Source organism: Bos indicus, chromosome 13 (assembly GCF_029378745.1).
Source record: "Bos indicus isolate NIAB-ARS_2022 breed Sahiwal x Tharparkar chromosome 13, NIAB-ARS_B.indTharparkar_mat_pri_1.0, whole genome shotgun sequence".
NCBI lineage: Eukaryota > Metazoa > Chordata > Mammalia > Artiodactyla > Bovidae > Bos > Bos indicus.
In genome coordinates, this window is record NC_091772.1 from 9,921,618 (window position 1) to 9,944,795 (window position 23,178).

The 23,178-nt window shown below is 47.9% G+C and overlaps 1 protein-coding gene across 2 annotated transcripts in view; it reads right to left on the reverse strand.

Annotated features, from left to right (window-relative positions):
- Positions 1–4,978: 4,978 nt before the first annotated feature.
- KIF16B (kinesin family member 16B) overlaps positions 4,979–23,178 on the reverse strand; it is a 307,508-nt gene continuing 289,308 nt past the window's right edge. For both annotated transcript variants that reach the window (XM_070800719.1, XM_070800718.1), the window contains one exon: positions 4,979–6,158. In XM_070800719.1, coding sequence (XP_070656820.1) covers positions 6,000–6,158 — 159 coding nt within the window. In that variant the 3' untranslated portion in view covers positions 4,979–5,999. The remainder of the gene's footprint in view (positions 6,159–23,178) is intronic.

Genomic DNA, 23,178 nt, shown 5'->3' on the forward strand with positions numbered 1-23,178 from the left:
CCCCACCTCCCTCCCTTCCCTCTGCCTGGCAGAGAAGGAGCCTCAGTGACAGCAGAACCCCCGGGCTGTTCTTCAGCGAGTAGCTCTCAGGCACAACTTGAGTGGCTACTGGAAAGATACAGAAACTTCTGCAAATATTAACTGTGAGGAAGGCTTCCTGATCGGAGAAGGCAATGGCAACCCACTCCAGTACTCTTGCCTGGAAAAGCCCATGGACAGAGGAGCCTGGAAGGCTGCAGTCCATGGGGTCGCTAAGGGTCGGACACGATTGAGCGACTTCCCTTTCACTTTTTACTTTCATGCGTTGGAGAAGGAAATGGCAACCCACTCCAGTGTTCTTGCCTGGAGAATCCCAGGGACCTGGGGAGTCTGGTGGGCTGCCGTCTATGGGGTCGCACAGAGTCGGACACGACTGAAGCGACTTAGCAGCAGCAGCAGCAAGGCTTCCTGATACTTGGAGGAAAGTAACTGCTTTTGAACCGTGAAGATGTCTAACAATATTTTTCAATCCGGATTTAAATTCTAGAGAATGGTTTCTCTTACTGGTGACCTGCCTTCATGGCACCCAAGAGCTTCCTGATGCTGACCTGCCACGGCTCTCCGCCAGCACGTCTTCCTCCGCATGCTTCGTGATGCTGCCCTGACATGCTTTCTGCTGGCGCGTCTTCCTTCGCATGCTTCGTGATGCTGACCTGCCACGGCTCTCTGCCGGCACGTCATCCTCTGCATGCCTTGTGATGCTGACCTAGCACGGCTCTCTGCCGGTGCGTCTTCCTCCGCGCAGCTTCGTGATGCTGACCGTCCACAGCTCTCTGCCGGCACGTCTTCCTCAGCGCAGCTTCATGATGCTGACCTGCCAGGGCTCTCTGCTGGCCCATCTTACCCTGCGCATTTCCGACTGTGTACCAGAGTACCTCTCAGTTTTCAACACATCCACTCTTCTCTCTCTGAACGGGGAAGAGTCTGCCTTTCCAGCAATGCAGAAGGAACAAAACCAAACTGATGAATCTCAAATTCCTACAGCAGAAATCAATTGTGGGAGAGGTAACTTAGGAAAAAGTCTCCTTGTTTTCAAATACAGATGTACCACATGACTACAGTTAAAGAAAGGATGTTACCTCACACCACTCAGGATGGCCATCATCAAAAAATGTACAAACAACAAATGCTGGAGAAGCTGTGGAGAAAAGGGAATCCTCTTACACTGTTGGTGGGAATGTAAATGGGAACCGCCACTAAGAAGAACAGTATGGAAGCTCCTTAAAAAAACTACAAATAGAGCTACCATTTTGACTGAGCAAGCTTGCTCCTGGGCATATACTTGGAGAAAACCAAACCATAATTCCAAAAGATACATGCACACCTATGTTCCCTGCAGCACTATTTACAACAGCCAGGATATGGCAGCAACCTAAACGTCTATCGACAGATAAATAGATAAAGAAGATGTGGTACATATACACAATGAAATATTACTCAGCTATAAAAAGGAACAAAGCTGTGCCATTTGCAGAGATGTGGATGGACCTAGAGGGTGTCAAATGGAGTGAACTAAGAAGAACAAACATCATATATTAACACATGCATTTAATAAGTGGGCTCTAGAAAAATGGTACAGATGAACCTATCTGCAAAGCAGAAATGGAGACACAAATGTATGGATACCAAGGGGAGAAAGCAGGGTGAGATGAATTGGGAGATTGGGATTGACAATATATGTCAATATATGCTATTGATATTATGTATAGATATTGAATGAGATCCTACTATTTTGCACAGGGAACCCCATGCTCTGTGGTGACCTAAATGCAAAAGAAATCCAAAAAAGAGGGGATATATAAATATACCTATAGCCGATTCACTTTGCTGTACAGTAGAAACACAATACTGTAAAACAACTATACTCCGACAGAAATTTTTAAAAAGGGTATTTTGTATTTAGTCATTCAGCAAGAGATGCACAGAGGGCAAACCCTTTAGAAAGGCAGGGGGTGGCCTTAGAAGCTAGAACTCAGTTCTGTAACTCCACAGTTACAAGTGTGTGCAAATGCTATCTGGAGGGAACAGGGGTGTTCACATCCTTGAACCCTTTCGGGTCCATCAACTGCCTTTACATCCCTCCCGCTACTTTACATGTAACTAGTTCTACTGGATTCCCTAATGCAGGAGGCTTCTGAAGGCATCAGCCCCACCAATTCCAACTCTGCCCTGCTAACTCTCAGGTACCACCACGGGATCAATTTGAAATATGATGCTTTAGAAATCTGCAGTTAAGAATTAGGTAATTTGTTTCAACTTGGAAATAACTCTGTATGTGTAAAATTCACAACATGAGCATCATCAAAGAGTAATTTTTCACCTACTATATTAGCATTAGAAAAAGCACTCTAAACCAAACAAAAAAGTCAACAGTCAGGCCCTCTTTTTGCTGGTGGAAAGAGCCCTGTTGTACAAAGAAGGGTATATGGGCTAAATCTGTCAAGAATGAGTCTCCTCAGATGAGTGGTCTTTCTTTAGTATTTCCAAAACATCAATACCTGCTGTGGTTATGTGCATATAATAGAAGCATTGGATTTGGCCACGGAGTTCTTTTACCTAGCTTTCCTTACTCTTTTCCAGGAACAAAGTGTGGACTACTCCTGTGGTGTGTGTAGGAACACGGGAGGAACAAGGTCTCATGCGGCAGACACGTTCAACTCTGGACTCACGAAACCTCCAGGCGCCATTTTAGGCAATGTAAAAGAGGGTCCATTTCAAAACCTCTCCAACAGCACCCTTTGAAAGCAGTATGTCACAGAATACTATCTCTCACGTTGTTACCTGCGTGTTCTTGGAGGGGATGAGCGTCGCCTGTGGTGGGTGCAGACTGAGTGTTAAGCAGCTGTGTCATGATGCCGCGCAGCTCCCCGTCTCCAGGAGCGAACCGGCGGCAACAGTGGGCCAGGCACAGCCGTGCGCTAGGAGACGCATCCGGGGAGACGCGGGAGGGCTGCCGTAGGCAAAAGCTGACCCCAGATCAGCAACATGGCCCGGCTCTGGGGCTGCAACTGCATCTCCATAGCAGCTACATTTCCAGTTCATGGATGCACTAGGCTTTGAAAGCTTCTGTTCAGAGTCTGAAAGACGCTGTCTAGAGTTCTGAGTCGGGAACAGATTGAGCTCTTCCCGCCAACAAACATAAACAGAAGGGCCCAGTGCCCTGGTTCATGAATCTTCAGAGCGTCTCTGTATTGTGGGCCAGGAATCTCCTAGATGTCCATCATTAAGGAGGCAGCGTGACCTCGTATCACTTGACTAAGTTAATCACAAGGCTGAATTGGAATTTTTCTAGCTTAGAAACAAGGTCTGGGTGGGACTCAGGGTGAAGGGCACTCTACTACCTGTGGTTACACACAAGTTTGGTGCACATATTTTGGAGTGTAAGCAAGACCTTGGAGGACATGCTGCTGCTGCTGCTAACTTGCTTCAGTTGTGTCCAACTCTGTGCGACCCCATAGACAGCAGCCCACCAGGCTCCCCCGTCCCTGGGATTCTCCAGGCAAGAACATTGGAGTGGGTTGCCATTTCCTTCTCCAATGCATAAAAGTGAAAAGTGAAAGTGAAAGAGAAGTCGAGTCCAACTCTTACCAAGCCCATGGACTGCAGCCTACCGGGCTCCTCCATCCATGGGATTTTCCAGGCAAGGGTACTGGAGTGGGGTGCCATTGCCGTCTCTGGAGGACATGCTAAAACATCCTAAATAAAGGATTCTGTTGAAGTGCCTTAGATTTGTCCCACTGACTACAAAAGCATTTATAAATTGGTGGCACTTCACTCTGAACTGCCTTCAGCGGTCAGTGCAGCATACCTGTTATTTGACACACTTGAAAGTAATACGATAGATACTTGCTGGCCTTCTTTTATTTCTTTGAATTAGTCCAAATTAATGAAGCTTCCATTTTATCACCAGAGACAGATATCTCTGTCGTGTGTCTTCTCTTCATCTCAGAAAGGGATTTCATCGCTTGTTTTGAGGAGACTTTTCACTGGCTTGCCAGCATTCCTTCAAGTTTTACTCAGATTAAGATGCTGTTGAGTCCGATTAGAAGTCTGCATCCATACAGTGGTGACGGTCCCTCTGCCTGTCACCCTAGGCTAGGTGAGAACCTAGAGGTCACCCTGTGCAACAGTGTCATTTTCAGATGGGGACTGAGGTTCAGAGAAGTGAAATGACGCCCATGTGTTACAGCCAGCTTTGCCCAGCACCGACCAGGATTTCCACCCTCAACTTGACGCCTTAAGATGAGGACTGGAATCAAAGCATTGTCTGATTCCTGTGCTTACTACTAACACACGTCTATTTATTCTTGTCAAACTGTCATGTCCCCTGTGTGATCCTAGTGAGACACCTGCCATGAGCCTGGCTTCCAGTACGGGTCCCAAAGGGCAGGAGACAGATGACCTGGTCAGTTGAAGAAAACCATTTAGTTTACTCAGCAAAAAGGGGACGTCGTACATAAAAACCCAAATGAAGTTTTTGGCTAACCTGATATCATCTCTCAGTTTTTATCCTTTAATCTCTAGGTTTAAATTTCCTAGCAGTAATTACCCCTAACCTCTGCCTGTAATCACAACAGCACTCAATATGAAGTCTTCCTGCAGCAATTAAAAAAAAAAAAAGTCCTCATTTTTTTTCATGCTAAACTATGATATCTAATTAGTACAATAATAATTTCCCCCCTTATCAGGATAATTGCATCTTTGAATATACATTTTTCAGACTGGAGAGCTCTGTTGCACAGGCATCTTCCAGAAGGCTGAATGCAGGCCTGTTTTGTTACCCATTCATTTGTGACTTCAATCATTACTGTAAGCGCATCTTCCACAAAACAATTGCTAAATTATACATTGTGTATCTTTCCAAGCACATTAGATAAATTTTTAAACAGACCAGGAGGAATGATCATGTCACAAGCTTAAAATAAACTAAGCTACAGGATGGATTCCATAACTTCATTTAATATTGATAGCAGCTCCATTTAAATCTTGAAAAAAGCAAATACCTTTAATAAATTTCATGTGAATTATATATTTTGATATAACTATCATACAGGAGTGTGTACACATATAAATCTATAGGTAGAATTATATACATTTCAATATATACCATATATATCTTTTTTTCTTCTCATATTTTTCTCTTTAGTAAAACAAAGCAGTTTTACTTGTACATGGATGTGCGATGCTACATTAAGTCCTGAGTAATTTAAGGGATCGTTAATAAACTACAGTAAATTCTAGTCTTGCAGCTTAAGATCCAGTAGATTCAGTAACAAAAATGTGAACGAAATGTTTAAAAATATGCATTCAATGAGGAGCTCATTTTGTGCTTAGCAGAGAAAGCTTGAACGTGCAGGACAGCCATTTGGTAAAAACTTCTTGAATATTCAAGATTAAACAAATATCCTATTTCAATGGATTTATAGAAGCTGATGTAACCTACATCCAATGTGTCAAGCATGGAAGACTCCAGTTATGATTGGACTGAAAATCCCTTTTGCAGAATGTGAAATTCTGTGTAAACATCGGTGCTTAGGGGATTATACAAAAAGTTCAGCCTCAAATGGGGAAAAAGGAAGATACAATGAAGTAATTTAAAATGCTTTTCTTGGGATACAGCCAGCCACATGGAAGGGATATTAAAAAAATAAGAGTATTCTGGTGAAAGGGGAAACCAGATGGAAGTCACTGGGGAGGTCTGCCCAGCCACCCACCAGGGAAGCCCCCGGGCTGGCTCGGCTCCAGGGGCCCAGGGTGACGGAGCCTCCAGGACAGGCTCTGCACACAAAGAGAAGGCCGCATTCACCCTGAGGGGCAGGGGCGGCCGCCCCTCAGTGTCACCGTGGCCAGCGCGGCCCGGCTCTGCTCAGGCACTCGGAGGAGGCGGTGAGGGGTCCAGGCCCCTGGTCGGGGGCTGCTCGGATGAGAAGGCACTGTGTGGCGAGGTTCCATCTCCAGTCCTACCCCGTCCCGTGGCTGCTGTAGTCAAAGACGCCCTTCTTGAAGAACGGCGAGAACTCGCACACGGTGTGTTTGGACAGCGTCAGCCCCACCTTGTCGATGTGCAGCGGGGACGTGGCCGACTGGAGCATCACGCTGAAAAAGTCCCTGAGGTACCGCTGGGAAGAGACGAGAGGCAAAGACACGGTCAAGACACGGGCAGGGAGGAGTCGTCGGGGAGGAACGCCTAGAAACGATGCCCCTCCTGGCATGGAGCGGCTGCCACTGCCGTTAGAAACAGCACGGGGAAGCCCCTCCGCTGCGTTCCCCACACTGGACCCACCTGGGGAGCAGCCACGGCGTCCAGCGTGCGGGTGACACCTCTTGGTTCTGACGCACAGGCCATGCTGTCTGCAGACAAGCCCGGGGATCGCCGGGCAGCGGGCGCTGGGGGTGGGGTCTACTTTCCAGCACGGTGCTGGTAGTTAATACCCCGCTTTTTCAGTCAAGTCACATGTGCTAAGTCGCTCCAGTTGTGTCTGACTGTAACACTGTGGACTGCAGCCTGCCGAGTCATGTCCCCCCGCCCAACTCACTGACAGAAAGGCCACTAAGAGGAAGGAGAACAAAACGGCTAACGGTCTGCACGACGCTAAATGCACATTTTTACTCTTATTGACCAGGGGATTTCTGCAGGAACTAACGTCTCTGGCACTAGTAAGTCCTTAGTCAGTAATGTGTCAAGTGGCACAGGCCCTCTGTGCTTTGCAGCTTCTTATACACTGAAGGAAAAGAAACACTGCGGGCGAGAGGGTCCACTGAAAACACATACATTTACAGACCACCCAGTAAAGGAAGCTCTTGCTGAGATTAAGTGTTCTGAACCCCGTGCTCACCCCCACCCCAACCTGTGCACACGTCTGTGGCAGCAATGGCCAGCTCTTCTGGCACCAAACTCGTAAAGCTGCTCTGAGTCCAAGACCCGAGATGCTGGGGCTGAAATCAGACACGGGCACCAGCAAGATGTGTTAACGGAAAAGAAAACATGCAGAAATATTTAATACAGTTCCGGTATGGCAAAGGCTACCTGTAACTGAAAATGGGGTGCAGGGGGTGGGCACGCATCTAACAGGAGAAGGCCAGGGAGGCAGCTAACATCCTACAAGTCTCTGTGCAAACACTTATTTACCCCAAATGTCACTAGAGACACGGATAATGAACCTGTGGCCTGGGGGAAGAAGCCAGATTCAGCTGGCTGAATGAATAAATCTTTCAGATTTACCTCTGAAAGAAGACATTCTGCTCAAGGAAAATCTGTTAGCTTCTTTCTTAAAAACAGTAACAGGGACTACTAATAATTAACACTTGTACGGTAATTTATAGTTTCTAAAAAATCGAACTCTTTCTGTTTTATGAAAGTATAACTGATGCCCAGCGGCTGAGTACTCTTCCAAGGCAGGGCCCGCAGAGTGCTGACACACGGAGATGTCTGCGAAACCAGCACCAGAGCAAGGTGACAGACGCTCGGACCGCACCCAGAGGGGTCCTGCATCACCCAACTGTGGCTTATCTTCATACTCTGCCTCTGCCTACCTCTTGTTTTTTTTTTTAAATTATTATAACACCCGTTATCTGGTGAGCAAGGCTAGTAATCCAGAGAGGAGACGTGAACGCAAGGATTTTTAACTCAGACTGTTTCCCGTGTTCAATACTCTTAACTTGCTGATCTCATGGTAAACGCTCAAGAAATGCTCTCTAAACAAAAAGCAGGTCAAGGTAAGAAGGTGTCAAAACCAATTGCTAGAAAATGGACACCTTGCTCCAGGACTGATTTGCATCAAAGAAGCTGAAGAGAACATGCCCTGACTTCTCTGGGGGCAGAAAAGCCGGGAACATTGACCTAGAGGGACCCCAGATCCAACAAACACGGCTACTGGGAAATACCGATCTGGCACGAGGGGGACTGGGGTCGCCCCGCGGGTGAGCTGTGACTGCATCCCCTCCGTGCGGTGAGGCAGGACCCGGGCCCTCACCTCAGCAGCTCCCTGCAGCCCACGCCCCCACGGCCATGCTCGAGCGCAGACTAATGTCCACGCCGCCTGCCTCCCAGATGCTTTCTGACCGGACGGACGGGAACAGATGATGTATCAACATGTGTCATCATCAGTTCATGAAGCAGGGGCCCTTTAAAGGGCCAAGAAAGCCTGAAGCGATAATGAAAAGAGAAGTAATAGTAAAAGCCATAAATAAAGTGCAAAGAGAGGGTCCTGGAGATCCCCCTTCCCCACCTGAGGAAGCCCCGTAAAGAGAGAGCAAGGAAGCAGTCACCGGCGATGGCTCTCCTTAAAATGAATGCGTCAGCACGCCTCCATGAAACCTCCAGAGAGAGGAGTCTGATCCAGATGATTCTAAACTGATTATGGAAGAGCTTTTTCTCTGCAATGAGTCTCTGCTCAGCAGAATCGGGTGGCCTTGGCTCCCTCTTCCTAGACCACTCCTTTGGTCAAAGAAAGGCTGTGATAGGAAGTGTTCTTTGCCGAGACCTTGGGGTGCTCTGAAGTGAAGAGGTGATGCGTGGCCTTGGTTGGCTGTGTCGAGAGCCACAGGCTTGCAGTGGGCTGAGCAAATTCTTGCTGGTGAGTGACAAACCCAAAGGACCAGGGCTGGGGCAGGGGACACAAGAAAGAACTAAAATTGCAGAAAATGCCTGGCGTCACAGACAGCATCTCCTTCTCTGTAATTCCCCATTGTCCTGGGCCCACTGCTGAGCTGGGGGGAAAGTGCTTACAAGCAACCTTGATGACTAGTATTGATGAGTTCATTTTTAAAAACTGAAACATACAGAGAGAAAACAGCATCCATCATGAATGTACCGCTTAATGAGTTTTCAAAAGTGAACGCACTGGTGTGCTGAGCACTGGGCTAAAAATATAAGAACACTTTTAGAGCCCTGGCAGCCCTCCCCATCCTCCATCCTCCAGGGTAGCCACTGCTCTGGCTTCCTGTGCCACCGATCAGTTCTGCCAGCTTTTGAACTTGATACCGATGGGATCCCACAGGGTGCACTCTTCTGTATCTGGCTTCCACTGCTTAACGGCACTAACGTGACGCTCGTGAGCCTTGTGCACCTGGGTGGGTGTGCTGTGGTCTGCTCGTTTTCACTGCTGCGTAGTATTCCACGGGCCCATACCCTCCCACTTACTGAAGTGAGGGCTACGGAGGGGCGGTGGGTTTGGTTCTTTTGTCTGAGCTTCTTCAGTAATGAAATCGACGACTGTGTAACGGTGTTGGGTGAATCAAGTTTATTACTATTCCTACAATAAAGAAGCTTCCCCTTAGGGCTTGAGGCCTCAGTCTAATGTACTAGAACTCTGCTACTGCACGTATATCAATATACATCCTAATTATATATAAAATACATACTTAAGTACATACATTCATATTAATAAATCCTGCTGTCTGTGCTCCTAGTGTTTTCCACAGCACCTGTGGCCAAAGGGAGAAAATTAAAGTGTCTCCTGTCAAAGCTCTCTCTCTAATGTTGAGTCCAAAGACACCCCCACCCTCCCTGGTGTGTGGAAGTAAAGTCCAGGAACTGAGCCACCTCCCCAGGGCAGTTTACTTTTTACAAAACTCAAGGACTCCAGGAGTTTATGCGCTTATCAGGGTCAGAAGGGCAAAGTAGGAGAAGGGTCTGTGGAATCCAATATCCAATTTCTGTTTCCTTCACATGGCTTCCTCTCCATGAAAATAAGAAAAGCAGACAAATTTCAATCTCTGCAGCCACTGTTGTTGTTCAGTCGCTAAGGCACGTCCAACTCTCTGCAAGCCCATGGACTGCAGCACACCAGTCCTCCATTATCTCCCTGAGCTTGCTCAAACTCATGTCCATTGAGTCAGCGATGCCATCCAACTATCTCATCCTCCATCACCCCTTTTTCCCTGTGCACTCAATCTTTCCCAGCATCAAGGTCTTTTCCAGTGAGTCAGCTCTGCATATCAGGTAGCCAAAGTATTGGAGCTTCTGCTTCAGCAGCTGCTAGGGATCACAGAAGGCCTGCAGGACCCCTGGCTGGCCTGGTGGCGGGGTAGGGGGAGGTCATATCCAGTCTCTGCTCTGTGAAACACCCCAGATCAGGGCTGCTGAGAGTGGTGGCTACACCTACCATGGTTGGGAGACATTCCAGCCCTGCCTCGGGAAGTCAGATGAAACCCAATCTTCTTTCAGTAAGACTGCAAATCAGGACATAGAATGCAGAGCAAGAGGGGGTCTGGGGATGTCTTGAGAGTGAGCAACCGAGGAGATGGGAGGGACTGAGAGGAGAAGGAGCCCAAAGAGAGGCAAGGGCCAGCTAGGGGATGGGGAGAGGGGATGGGGCGGGATCGGGGCGGTGGGGGGGGGGGGTGGAAAGAAGAGGAGGGAGAGAGGGAAAACCACACACCACGCTGGGGATGGAAGACCATGCTGCTGCTGCTGCTAAGTCGCTTTAGTCGTGTCCGACTCTGTGCGACCCCATAGACGGCAGCCCACCAGGCTCCCCTGTCCCTGGGATTCTCCAGGCAAGAACACTGGAGTGGGCTGCCATTTCCTCCTCCAATGCATGAAAGTGAAAAGTGAAAGTGAAGCCACTCAGTCCTGTCCGACTTTTAGCGACCCCATGGACTGCAGCCTACCAGGCTCCTCTGTCCATGGGATTTTCCAGGCAAGAGTACTGGAGTGGGGTGCCATTGCCTTCTCCAGGAGGACCATGAGCTGCTTTCAAAGTTGGCAAAAAAAGGTTTAAGAACAATAGATATGTTAGACATTTATCTAGGTTTCTTTTAGCTGCTTGGACCGACACTATAATATAAGGTATTTTCTTATCAATGCTTTTGGAAAATCAAATTTAGATGACAAACCTTTACGGGATACTTCAGTACTCAAGCACAGCGCCTTGACTTCAGAAAGTGTCTTTCTTCTACAGGTTGTAGGCATATATATATACACATATATATATGTATATATGTGTATATATGTATATGTATCTATGTATTTATTTTTTAAGTCAATCTGCACAGGGGCCTTGAGCAGGGTGGGGGGAGGCAGAAGTCACTGGGAGACATGGGCCCTCGTGGGTCTGCTCCAAACAAAATGTTAAATGGCCTGTGATTTTAAAAACTGCCCCCTCCCCCCAGAACAAAACCAAAATCCTCAAAGGGGACCATGAGCTTTCAGAAGAGGAGGACAAGAGATCAGCAGAAGGATGAGGGGCACACAGATCGCCAAGGACGCCCTGCACCAGGTTCCTGACTCCTTCTCTCCAAAGGGGTTCTTTCTGTCCTTTAACTCGCGCTCGCCGACACCCCTGAGCTCCTTGGGGATGTCCCCCACACGCATGCACCAGGCAGGCCAGCGATCGCCTCGTTCCTCTCTCAGAGAGGCCGTTGATCAACAGCCTGGAATGCTCCAGGCACAGTGAGAACGCGTAATGGCTATTTCATTTAAAGACCACAACAGGGTATGAGACAGAGACGACTACTATCTCCATCTTCTCAGAGAAAAATAACCGCAGTCCAGGAGGCGCAAGTACCGTCCTAAGTGCCGTCCTAAAGATGACAGCGCGTGGGAGTGTGAAGACTCACACCCAGCTCTCCCGAGTCCAGAGACTGGTCTCAGTCCCCAGGCTCCATCCGCAGCCCCCTCTTCTCAGGCCGACCCTCCTCTCCGGGTGCTGCCATCTCACTGGGCCGGGCTGATGGCACTGGGCGTCTTGCCGTCTGGCCTGACGGCGCTCTCACAGGGACAGGGGTGCAGGGTTGTCTAGGGTGAATGCTCCATGCAAACGTGGGGCAGAGACCTCCTTCCTGTGATGCTTCTACTCTTCTACACAGAGTCTACGCACCTCTGCTCACATTCCCAGACCTTCCTCACAGTGCCTTGCTGGGCTCTGGTCATTTCTCGACCACCTTCCTTCTGTTTCCCTTCCCAGATGACATTCAGATTCCCTTCTGAAAAAATACGTCTCCATTCTTTGGGGATGGGTCATCTGGCTGACTCAGGGCAGAGGGCTGGTGGTCTCTTCATCTTCCTCTTCTGGGATGGGCTCATGTAGCCAAAGAGTGCATCAAGATACCACGTGGAGCCTGCAGGGATGCAGGGTCCTCTGGGGCAAGCCTCTCCCAGACTGCAGAGCTGGTGCTGTGGAGCATTTCAAGAGTTTGCATAAGAAATCCAGGGCGGAAGCAGGAGAGCTCTTGGTCTGTCCATTCCCAAGCCCACTTGCTCACCAGGACCACAGTTGTTCCCTACTGTTTGACATCAACACCCCTGGGGTGTCAGCAGGTGTCCGTCAAGAATAAGAGGAAACCTCCCACTTACAACACACCCAGTTCTGGGGGTGGGGGCCTGAAGTGGGCTCAGGACATCTGCCGAGGGTGCCTCTCTTAGGACAAAGTCCATCCTGGGAAGCTTTCATACATACCGTCTCAGATGGGTCAGCCCATGCAAGAGGTCCATTCCCAGCCAAGCATTCAGCTGGAAGACTCCCACTCCAAACCCAGATACACACAAGGGCGAATCTTTAAAATTCAACACCATTTCAAAAGTCAACCACTAAACATTATTAATCTTTTGAACCAAAAACACAGGCTAATATGGTCTGTTGGCTGTGTTAATGAGTTCTGAAAGGCGAAACACACTCCCTACAGCGATACAGGGCGGTTCAGCAAGAACTTAGTCAATTATCTCAGAGCTTTAGCCTGTTACCTCAATCAATACATTGCACTAAGGGGGGAAAAATGAAATATAATGTGCTGCTACATGCTACTTCACTTTAGACACTTCTGATGAAGGTCATTATATTAACATGATTCATGTGTGACCTATAATATGATTTCAGTGTCGGCTCTGGCTAAAAGGAAAAGTACTTAAGTTCCTGGAATAACCTGAGTAGAAGCTGGATTTGAAGTAGCTTCTGCTGAGTTTTTCCTTTCAATTCGGGAGCTTCTGGATGAAACACTAGTCTGCTCAAAGGGAAGACCTTGTGCTCTACAGCTCATCCAGGAAAAAACCTGGGAGGTCAGAGAGACATTACATGGTGTGGCCGCTCCCATCTCGTGGCCACTCCCCTTTCAGGTCTGGAATCTGGAAGGAAGGGCAAGTCTGAGAACAGGGAAAGGAGGGAAGGTGTGTGGTACCCAGGCTCAGTGAAGGATGTGACAGGGAGCACGGCCAGCATGTGGAGGGCTCAGCCTGGGGAAGGGCAGGGTCTGCAGGAGAATCCTGGGGGCCTTGAACCTGGCTGTAGGGTCAGCAGGTATTTGCAAAGCCTTTCCGGGCTCAGGAGCTCCTATGACCCCTGAGACAGTCTAAGGAGAAGGAGGACAGGTGTCTGCATCCTCTGTTTCCATGTAAGAAGATTGAGATCTCAGGAGACAGGGACTTGGACAAGGGCAACGACTGTAAGACAAAATGACTGGCTCTTCAGATTCGTGAGGAAGTCCTTGGAATTCTCAAGGAGAATCCTTTAAGCCTGTAACGCTAAGGTATAAATGTAAATGCACATGCAGCCCCTTTCTTTGGGGCTGCCCCCTCCCTGCTCAGAATTTACCCTGAATTTCAATCAGCTGCCACACATGCATGTGTGGGTGTGTGAGTATGTATGCGTGTGTATAAGATGGGAATGAGAATAGGGCCTCAGAAGCATTTGAAAGACTCTTTTTTTTTTTTTTATCTATTGGCTTCTTTCCTTCTATTCTAATTAACGGGGGGGATAAAATCATGACCATTTTATGTTATTAAAAAGTTTCCGCTTTAATAGGGCTCACGGCTGTAACTGCAGCCTACTGCTTATTTCACGGGCGATATTTCACCCCAGCTGTGTCATCCGAATGATTTCCCGGCCATCTCATTGTTGTGGAGCTCTTTTCATTTTACAAAATTTTAACACCAATCCATAATTTAATTTAAAGTTACTGAAATTATTAAATTTGAAATGTTCTTTAAAAATGTAAAAGGGCTTGAGCCACCTTTCCACCATGACATATTAACAGAGAAGGCAGTTCAGTGGCATTCCTCATTTCCAGAACTCATTAGCCAGGGTGGCAGCTTAAAGACAACTCTCAGTCCAGTTGACTTAGAGGTCTCATTTACCTTGCAGTACTTGGAGAATTAATCATTGATTGATGGGCTCTGAAGATGAATCTGGCCTGGATGGAGACACACTGGGATATTTCTAGACCCCAGAGAGGTCTGGTCACCAGTGGCCATGTTTGTTATGAACCAACCCAGGTGGTTGATGTTATTCACAGTCAAGTCTTCCCAGTTTTAAACTCCCATACATTCTACTCTGAACACCTCTCTCTGGCTATTTTAGGAATCCTAAAATTTGTCTCCATTGGATCAACCATGCTGGGTTCCTTTACCAACATGCCTCCAAATGTCCTCCATGCTCTGATAAAATTAGGACAGTTTTTGACAAGCAGCTTGCTCAACCACTGCACAGGTACTGCACCCTGCTCCCCACGAAGTGACACGGGGAGTGGGCACGTGGGTGTTGACAGACACAGAGCCTGCCCTCCTAGGGCACCTGGTGGCCCACACCATCTCCTCATGGTTCAGAGTCATTCTTCCTGGTGCTGAGCTTCCATCATCTAAATCCTGTTCATCCTTTAAGGACTAAATCAAGGTTTATTCTCTGTTGATCCCTCTCTCTTCAGACCCCATTCATGAACTCAACAAACAAATACTTAACTGAGAGCTTTCCTCCTGCCAGTGCTGCTGGGAATTCAGTAAAAGACAAACTTCATGTCCATCCTGAGTAACATGCAGGCTTTTCAGGGATATTGGACAAGGAAGCAGGAATTAAAATATGGCTCCAAAAAAAAAAAAAAGGAATGAGATACTTTTGGAGCACCTAGGAGAGGCAGCCCTGGGGACTGGAGACATTTATGCCAAGACCTAGGGACTTCCCTGGTGGCTCAGATGGTTAAGTGTCTGTCTACAATGTGGGAGACCTGGGTTCGATCCCTGGGTCGGGAAGTTCCCTGGAGAAGGAAATGGCAATCCACTCCAGTACTATTGCCTGGAAAATCCCATGGACAGAGGAGCCTGGTAGGCTACAGTCCATGGGGTCGCAAAGAGTCGGACACGACTGAGCGATATTCACCATTCACCATGCCAAGACCTGAGAGGTGAGTAAGAATCAAGCCTGTGAAGACACTGGAGAAAGATTCTGAAGGAAGCCTGTTCCAGGCAGAGGGCAGAGTGGGTATAAAGCCTCATAGTGGGGTAGCAGAGCTTGGGGCATGGCCACTGGTCCAGCAGGACTGGACAGTGCTCAGTTTAGCATGGGGGAGGCACTTCTGCACTGCCCACCAGATTGGTTCTCAACCAGTCTCTGAACTCCTCTGCTTCCTCACCGGGGTGTCTTAGACCAGGGGTCCAGAATGTATCCTGCCAAACTCTCTTCTCTCTGATCCACAGAGTCCTGCCAGGACAAGTCCTGGGACTTGCTTTAACCTAGAGAGTGCCCTGGAGGTAATGCTGAGAGTGAAGAGGTCACCTTGCAGGTTCTGGTGCCCTGGCTGAGCCCAGTCTTCAGTGCAGCCATGATCCAAATGCTGCCACATACCCGTGCCCTGACCCGACAGTGACACTTGGAAAAGGTGAACCACCGACGGAGCCCTGCCCATGTTCCAGAATCACAGCATGATAAGCAACAAAATGGTAGTTTCTTTAAAGCACTCACTTTTGGGTAGGTTATTACTAAGAGATTACCAAAATACACATATTTGGGAAAAGGTAAGAGGTGAAGGAATAAATGGTATTACTCAAACCTGAACAGAAGAAGTTTCTTTGTTTTCTGTTTATAATTTATGATTAGCCATAAATTACAGTCCTATTCTACTTCATGCCAACCTCTTCCAACCCTTTCCGTATTTCTAATGAATAATTCTGTCTTTGCAGGTACTTCTTTCCTACCCTAGGTTTTAAAGTAAATACTTAGAATAAGTAGTCATCATTTGAAATATGGCATTTATTTCTTGATGTTAAATAGAATTCTGAGAGCTCCCACTTAAAATTCATCAGGGTGAAAATGTTAGTCTGTGATTACAGAATCCGAACTATTCATTACAGCTATTCAGAGAATCTTCTTTATGAGTTTAATGACATAAGCATATTGTATTGAATTATTGTACTGCATCAGTTGGACTCATAAATTTAATATACTCAGTCTGGTTCACATATTTTAATAAAATCTAGCAAGCTTTAAAAATTTTATAAGGGATGTGCATTTCAAGTCCATGTGATATTCAATTTTTATAGGTTGACATTTTGGCTTGGGGTATTAAGTAGCTTCAATGGTCCTGATGACCCAGCCGGGTAGAGCAGCAAGGTCAGGGTGAAACCCCACAAACAAACTGGCCACATGAGAAAGCCAAGGTCTGCTTGAACTGAGAAGCTTGTTAAGCCTTTCTCCAGAGCACATGTCAACAGCAGTCCCATCTTTTCGGCTTCCAGAGCAGAAGACAGGAGTCAAGTGTTTGGTGCGCCTGTGAGCCAGGAGTGACGGAGTCTCACAGGCCACACTCTCAACTTTGTTTGGTGAAAGCAAAATATGCCAGAACTCTGGGAGGAGCCCAGCACCCAGGGCTCACTCTGGTTCTTTGACTTCTGTTTACTGGGTCTCTTTGTAAGAGATTGGTAACCGGCTAAAGACAGATGCAGAGCAACTTGACACCCTCAGCACAGAGGTGAGGCTGGAAGAGAGCCCTGGAGACACACCTTGGCCGGTGGGTTCACACGCAGCTGGAGTCCAACTCTGCCCTGTGAGCCAGCGCCTCAGGCACTCGGTAACCCTTCAGCCACCATGCTGGGCGTGGGGACATTACGGCACAGGGACAGAGTCCCTGAACTCCTCTGCTTCCTCACTGGACTGTCTTTTAAGGATCAGAATATTAAATGAGCTGTAAAAGCGCTTGGGGCAGGGCCCAATTCACAAGGAGCCTTTATTAAGCCATCGACGCTATTATCTATACAGTTTGGTCCTCTGGAAGTTGTTGGGCAAATCTGTTAACTCTCTCTTCTTTTACATGGGCTTAAAGTATGGAAGTATTTAATGTTTCCCCCTTCAAAGGAAAGTAGAGGACAGCAAGAATCTGGAATATTTTTTTCCCCAAAGTCTCCTAATATCAGTCACTGGCAGACCCTTTATTTCAAGAGTTGCTTTAAAAGAAGGATGACTTCACATGTTTTTCAAAATGGGGAATCATATTAAACAAATCTAACTGTAAGTCAAATTATCCTCTGAAAGATCATTTTGAATAATGAGATTATGTAAAGTGACATCTGGGGAAAAAACAAACTCCAAATCCTATTCTTTTCTTTCTAAGCTCATGACTCCTCCCAGCACGGCATAAGCCTTCAAAGAGGTTCCTGACATATGGAAAGAGAAGGACGACTCCCAGTGACCAACGTAACTGACAGACTGAACGTGCTGCGTGGCATGTCCTGGCTACAAGGCATGTAAAGAACTGGTCCTGAAACACTTGAGAATTCCTGGCACCCCTAAGCTTCCACCCCTAGTGCAGCCCAGGAACAGGGTGCAGTGAGATGCTTCAAGACCCTGAATGACAATCTCGTCCCTTTCTACCAGCTGTGCCTGGGGGTGAGCAGGGCGATCCTTCCCTTTCAAGTCTGACCTAAGGTCCTCTGTATAATCGATGGCACGTGTTCCTTGGATGGCCTTGAACTGGGCCATTGTTGAGTAACACTGAGTCCGTGAATTCAGGGCCAGGGGGTGAGCTCTGGAGACTCTGGGGGAAGTAGACCCACTGCTCCTTTTTTGTTCTTTGGGCCAGGAGCCCCTGATGATCCTTGAGGGGCTATTTGCGTGGCAAATTATCCTCCTGCCTTGGGAGTTATTTCTCAGGGTCCACATGCTGCCTTGCACCCCAGGGGGAGCCACGGTCATGTCCCAGGTACGAAGAGGACTGTGGCCCCGAGTGGTGGGCCTGTGACCCTGCCCCACAGAGAGGATTAGCTGGAGATCTGGATTATCTGCTCCACTGACCCCCTTCACAGGGACTGAGGTTTGGTGATGACAGGGAAGGTGAAGGCAGGGAGAAAAGCCAGACCAAACTTCTCTAAACGCACCATCTCTAATTTTCAAAGAGGACAGAGTAGGTCTATAATTCATATAAGGAAATGAAAATAAATTCCTTTACCAAACAGATATTACCTACAGAGTTAAGCATCTCAATGAAAAATATATATACGTTGAATCCGTGTGCTTCCTGAAAGACACACTCAATTAGATGACTGACACAGAGATGGCCATTAGGTAATGAGATCTCAGACAATGAAAGGTGTGGGTTTTCTTTCCTTAGGACCTTCAGTTCAGTTCAGTCGCTCAGTCGTGTCTGACTCTTTGCAACCTCATGAATCACAGCCCATCAGGCCTCCCTGTCCGTCACCATCTCCCGGAGTTCACTCAGACTCACGTCCATCGAGTCAGTGATGCCATCCAGCCATCTCATCCTCTGTCGTCCCCTTCTCCTCCTGCCCCCAATCCCTCCCAGCATCAGAGTCTTTTCCAATGAGTCAACTCTTCGCATGAGGTGGCCAAAGTACTGGAGTTTCAGCTTTAGCATCATTCCCTCCAAAGTAATCCCAGGGCTGATCTCCTTCAGAATGGACTGGTTGGATCTCCTTGCAGTCCAAGGGAGTCTCAAGAGTCTTCTCCAACACCACAGTTCAAAAGCATCAATTCTTCAGTGCTCAGCCTTCCTCACAGTCCAACTCTCACGTCCATGCTTGTAGCAAAACATCATGGGTTTAAGAGGATCTTCTTTCTCTCAAAGGGTTTTACTTATTTACTACAGAGAATGAAGTTTATCAAATCAATTTATAACTCAAAGTCAAACTTTAGAAACCTTTACCACTGTCCTGGACAGCTCCTAAAACCCGAGGAGCCCCTGCAGAAGAGAGTGAAGGATGCTGCCAACCTGGGGCACAAAGACACACACACTTCCCTGGACGCCGGCGTCTGGCTGGGAGAAACGCCAAACAAACCCAGAACTCCATAAGCCTCAATCTCCAGTCGTCATGACCTCTCTTATCTGTGACTGTTTTCAACTGTAGGGCAGGGCAAGTGGTGCAGTGCATGTTAAAAGGGACTGATAGGATGTGGGTAGAGAGACGAGCGTACAGATCAAAAGGAAACCTCGCCAGTTAAGGAGTCCTGGGGACGGCAATAGGGCCATTTAATCAAAGAAACAGGGGGCTAACCTGACATCATCCACAGACTCTGCCACGAGGAAACTGCCTGGCAAAGTAAAGAAGGTCAGTTTATAGGGACTGTGCTATTACTTGAATATACCCAGGTTCTTTCTGATGAGGAACTGCAAATAAATGCAATTTTGTGAACTGGAAGATGAGCACCATAGATGGAAATGGAAAAGGGAATCACAACATACAGCAAGAAGCATAAATACCCCAGACTGTGGAGACAGAACAGACAGGGCCCCTCACTGCCCATGGCACTCACCAGCATCTTAAGCACGAGCCTTACCTCGACCCCTCAGCTGGCTGAAGAAAACCCATTGAGAAAAAGATGATGGCTTCATTTACTGCTATTTTCATCTCTGATCAGCAATTTTTTCTTGATTTCAAATAGCAGTTTCTTAATTTCACTTATAAATAATATGAGACAGGTGATCTCAATTAGAAAATAGATTAGAGAAAGTCTGTTTTTTTTTTTTTTTCCTGGTTGCTTGGAATATTACAGATGTAAACATTTTGCAGTGAACTGCTGGAAATAAAAATAAGCCTGTCTAGAAAAGGATGAGAGCTTTACATGAGCAAACAATAAAGATAAAAACTGTACGGAATTGGAACAAACTGATGTTCTTCTCCATTTGTTCCCTCCAAATACTGTCTTGAAGTGCTGCAACTACACTGATTCATTACTGCTATGAAAAACCTAAGTGGCAGGTACGGAAGAGAAAACGATTGTCTAGGGAAAACAAATAACCAGTAGAACCCTGAAATAAAGATGCAGTTTACAAAGGCAACAAACGAGGTTTGCGGGCCCAGGACACGGTGTACACCTGTCACCTAAGAAAAGCACAACTCATTCGGCAGACAAATCTGATGAATGGAGAGAAGCGGACTGAAGCGTCTTTAAGAAAGCCTCATGCCGACTGGGCGGGGGTCGGTAGGAGAGAAAAGATGATCCGCCAGTGTTGATATAAATAGTGAGCAGAGAACTTTATGGAGACAGGACAGAGATAGTAGAACAAAAGCACAGAAAGAATTCTGATCCTGTCTTTTGGGCTGCTGCAGCAAAGGGAATGTACAAAGAGGAACTACACTGACCCATGGAAATACACAAATCAACAATTTCCAGATGCAAGAAGCAAGGCCTTCAGGTTTATAACATGAAAAGATGCAAAAGTAACCAGCAGAGCTTTAAAGCAAAGGATGACAGGGTGAGAGGGACCACGTGGCACAGAGTTTCTCAAACCTGCAGGGAGGACCAGCCGAGGGAGGGAGAGAAGGAAAGCAGAGGAGAGGAGGTAAGAGGACAATCAGGCCAGGAGGCTCAGTACAGGCAAGTGGGACTCCAGGAAGGAAAATCCTCAGAAGAGGAAACAATCACAAAAATCTCCCACAGATGAAGGACACGAGATAAAGTCCATGCAGACAGAGGCCCAGAGAAGGGAGCGGCTGCTCACCAGAGAAGACCCCTGAGCACTCCAAATGCTGGGGACAGAGGTGGATAGAATCATGACACAGACAAAGGGCTGGGCACCGAGATGGCTTCGACCCGCCTGCCACCAGCCCTGGAGTCAGAAGACCGTGAAACAAGCCCCCTAAACTACAGGACGGAATGGTTTCCATCTAATATATCCTGTCCAGCCAGCGGCGGGTGAAGAAAGACCTCATCAGACATGTCTCTAGAAATGCACCTCCTGTGCGTCCTTTCTCAGAAAGCTCCTAGGGATGTGCTCCGTTGAAACGAGGGAATAAGGCAAGAAAGAGGAGAACACGGAGCGCAGGAAGGGGAGACAACCTGGGAGGCTGCACAGGAGGATGCAGGTCAGGGCAGACGTGAGCCAGGCTTGTGTGAGCGCATCCATGACTCCCTGATTTTACAGACTGTGCACATACAGAACAGGGCAACAGGCTTGCACACACACACTCACACACACACTCACTCTCTCTCTCACACATAAACGCACACATGAACAAAAGCAAAACGGTCAGAAAAGGTATATGCCCAACCCGTAAGGGCAGTGTGAGATCCTCTGAGAGCAAAGACTGGGGTCACTTATTTAGGGGTGACCTTGCAGCTTCCCTGGTGGCTCAGCTGGTAAGGAATCCACCTGCAATGCGGGAGACCTGGGATTGATCTCTGGGTTGGGAAGAGCCCCTGGAGGACGGGATGGCTCCCCACTCCAGTATTCTGGCCTGGAGAATCCCCATGGACAGAGGAGCCTGGTGCGCTACAGTCCATGGGGTCGCAAAGAGTCGGACATAACCGAGCAACTGACGCACTTTGGACACGGAAGCAAAGGGGTGGGAAAGCGAGGGAGAGAGAAAAATGGAGAAAAGCCACACAGGGGCTGTTGCTGAGCGGGTTCACAGCTGTGCACGTATGGCTGGCCTGGGTCCTGCTGGGGACGCTGAGAAACACGAACACTGTACTTCCAATCACCCCGGAAAGGAGGGGGAGCTGGCAGGCTCCCCACAGAAAGACATGCAGCCTCCCTGTGGGGTCCCTCCAGTGCCTAGCCTCCCTCTGGTTCCCAGCTGGGCTGGGTCCTCCTCGGCTTTGGAGGAGGCTGGGGGAGAAGAGCTGAGGGGCCCTGGGGACACTGCCCGCACACGCTGGACCTGCCGGGCAGGACCAGCATCCCCTGGGGGCTATGGGGTAGGGAGGAGCACGTATCAGCTGTGGGATGGGCCTGGGGGCATGAGGGATCTCAGCCAGGACTGCAAAGGGGGGGGTACCCATGCCGGGAGCCGGGCATTGCGTGTCAGTCTCTGCTCCTGGCCCAGCTGCTGCCCCCACCCTGAGCTCGCACTGTGACTTCAGCGTGTGGTTTTCTGATGAGGACTTTCTGATTTCACAGCAAGCTGACTCATTACTTTCCTAAGGCTAAACAGTCCTTTTTAAAGGAATTATAATACAAGTTTTATTGCAACCTTAGGTGATAAGAACTCAGGCGAATAGGGTTTCATGCACTGAGCCTAAGTGAATCTATCATCAAGTGACTGCAAAACGTTCAGATGAGCGAGGGGCCCATGAGTCCCCACCCGCCAGGCAGGACTGCGACAGGCTGGTGAGAGAAGTCGAGACGGCTATTGGCACAAAGCCCTGGGCCTGGGCTACACTGTAGTCCTTCCACAGACTCCTGGGCTTCACGCTTTCACAAGAGTGGCCTCGTGCTGTATTATATAACTCTATAGAATCGTATCTATACACAATACTGATTATCTCTAAAACCGACATCTTTCTACACACCTATTAGCTATACAGCTATAACCTCTTTACTATACTTATATAGCTATAACTATGCCTATAATCATATTCACATAATATAATCTACAGTTAAATCTATATATCTTATTAGATGAAGGACAGAGAAGCCTGCCCATGCTGCAGTCCACGGGGTTGCGAAGAGTAGGACACGACTTAGCGACTGAACAAGAACAAGATCACGCTTTATCTTACTTGTAATTAGTAACATATCCACTGCATGTCTCCTCCTCCAGTGAGGAGTAACAGGATGGGGATGCAGCTATGCCATCATCATCAGGGGCCCTAAAGGACAACCTGGCTCCCAAGAAGGGACTAGAATTTTACTGGGACACTCTTTTATCTACACTCAGGACAATGTGTGCACTAGGCAAAAGGAAAAAGCAGTTTTTCTGGCAGAAATGAGTAAGTGGAACTGAACAGACACGAACACTGCTAGAAATGAATGATATAAAGATGACACCGTCATAGACATGACTCCAAACGGCCACTAACTCCAAAACCATTGTAGTAACTCGGTGTCCCTGGAAGGAGGCGGGTTTTCTTTCCATCATCCAGCACAGCTTTTCTCTCCGCTTTAGCTGCGTTTCTGACACTCCCCCGGGGCCGGGAGCTAATTAAGTGCTTCAGTTTAGAAGACCGTCCCTCCCCATCCCTGATGTGCTGCGGCAAG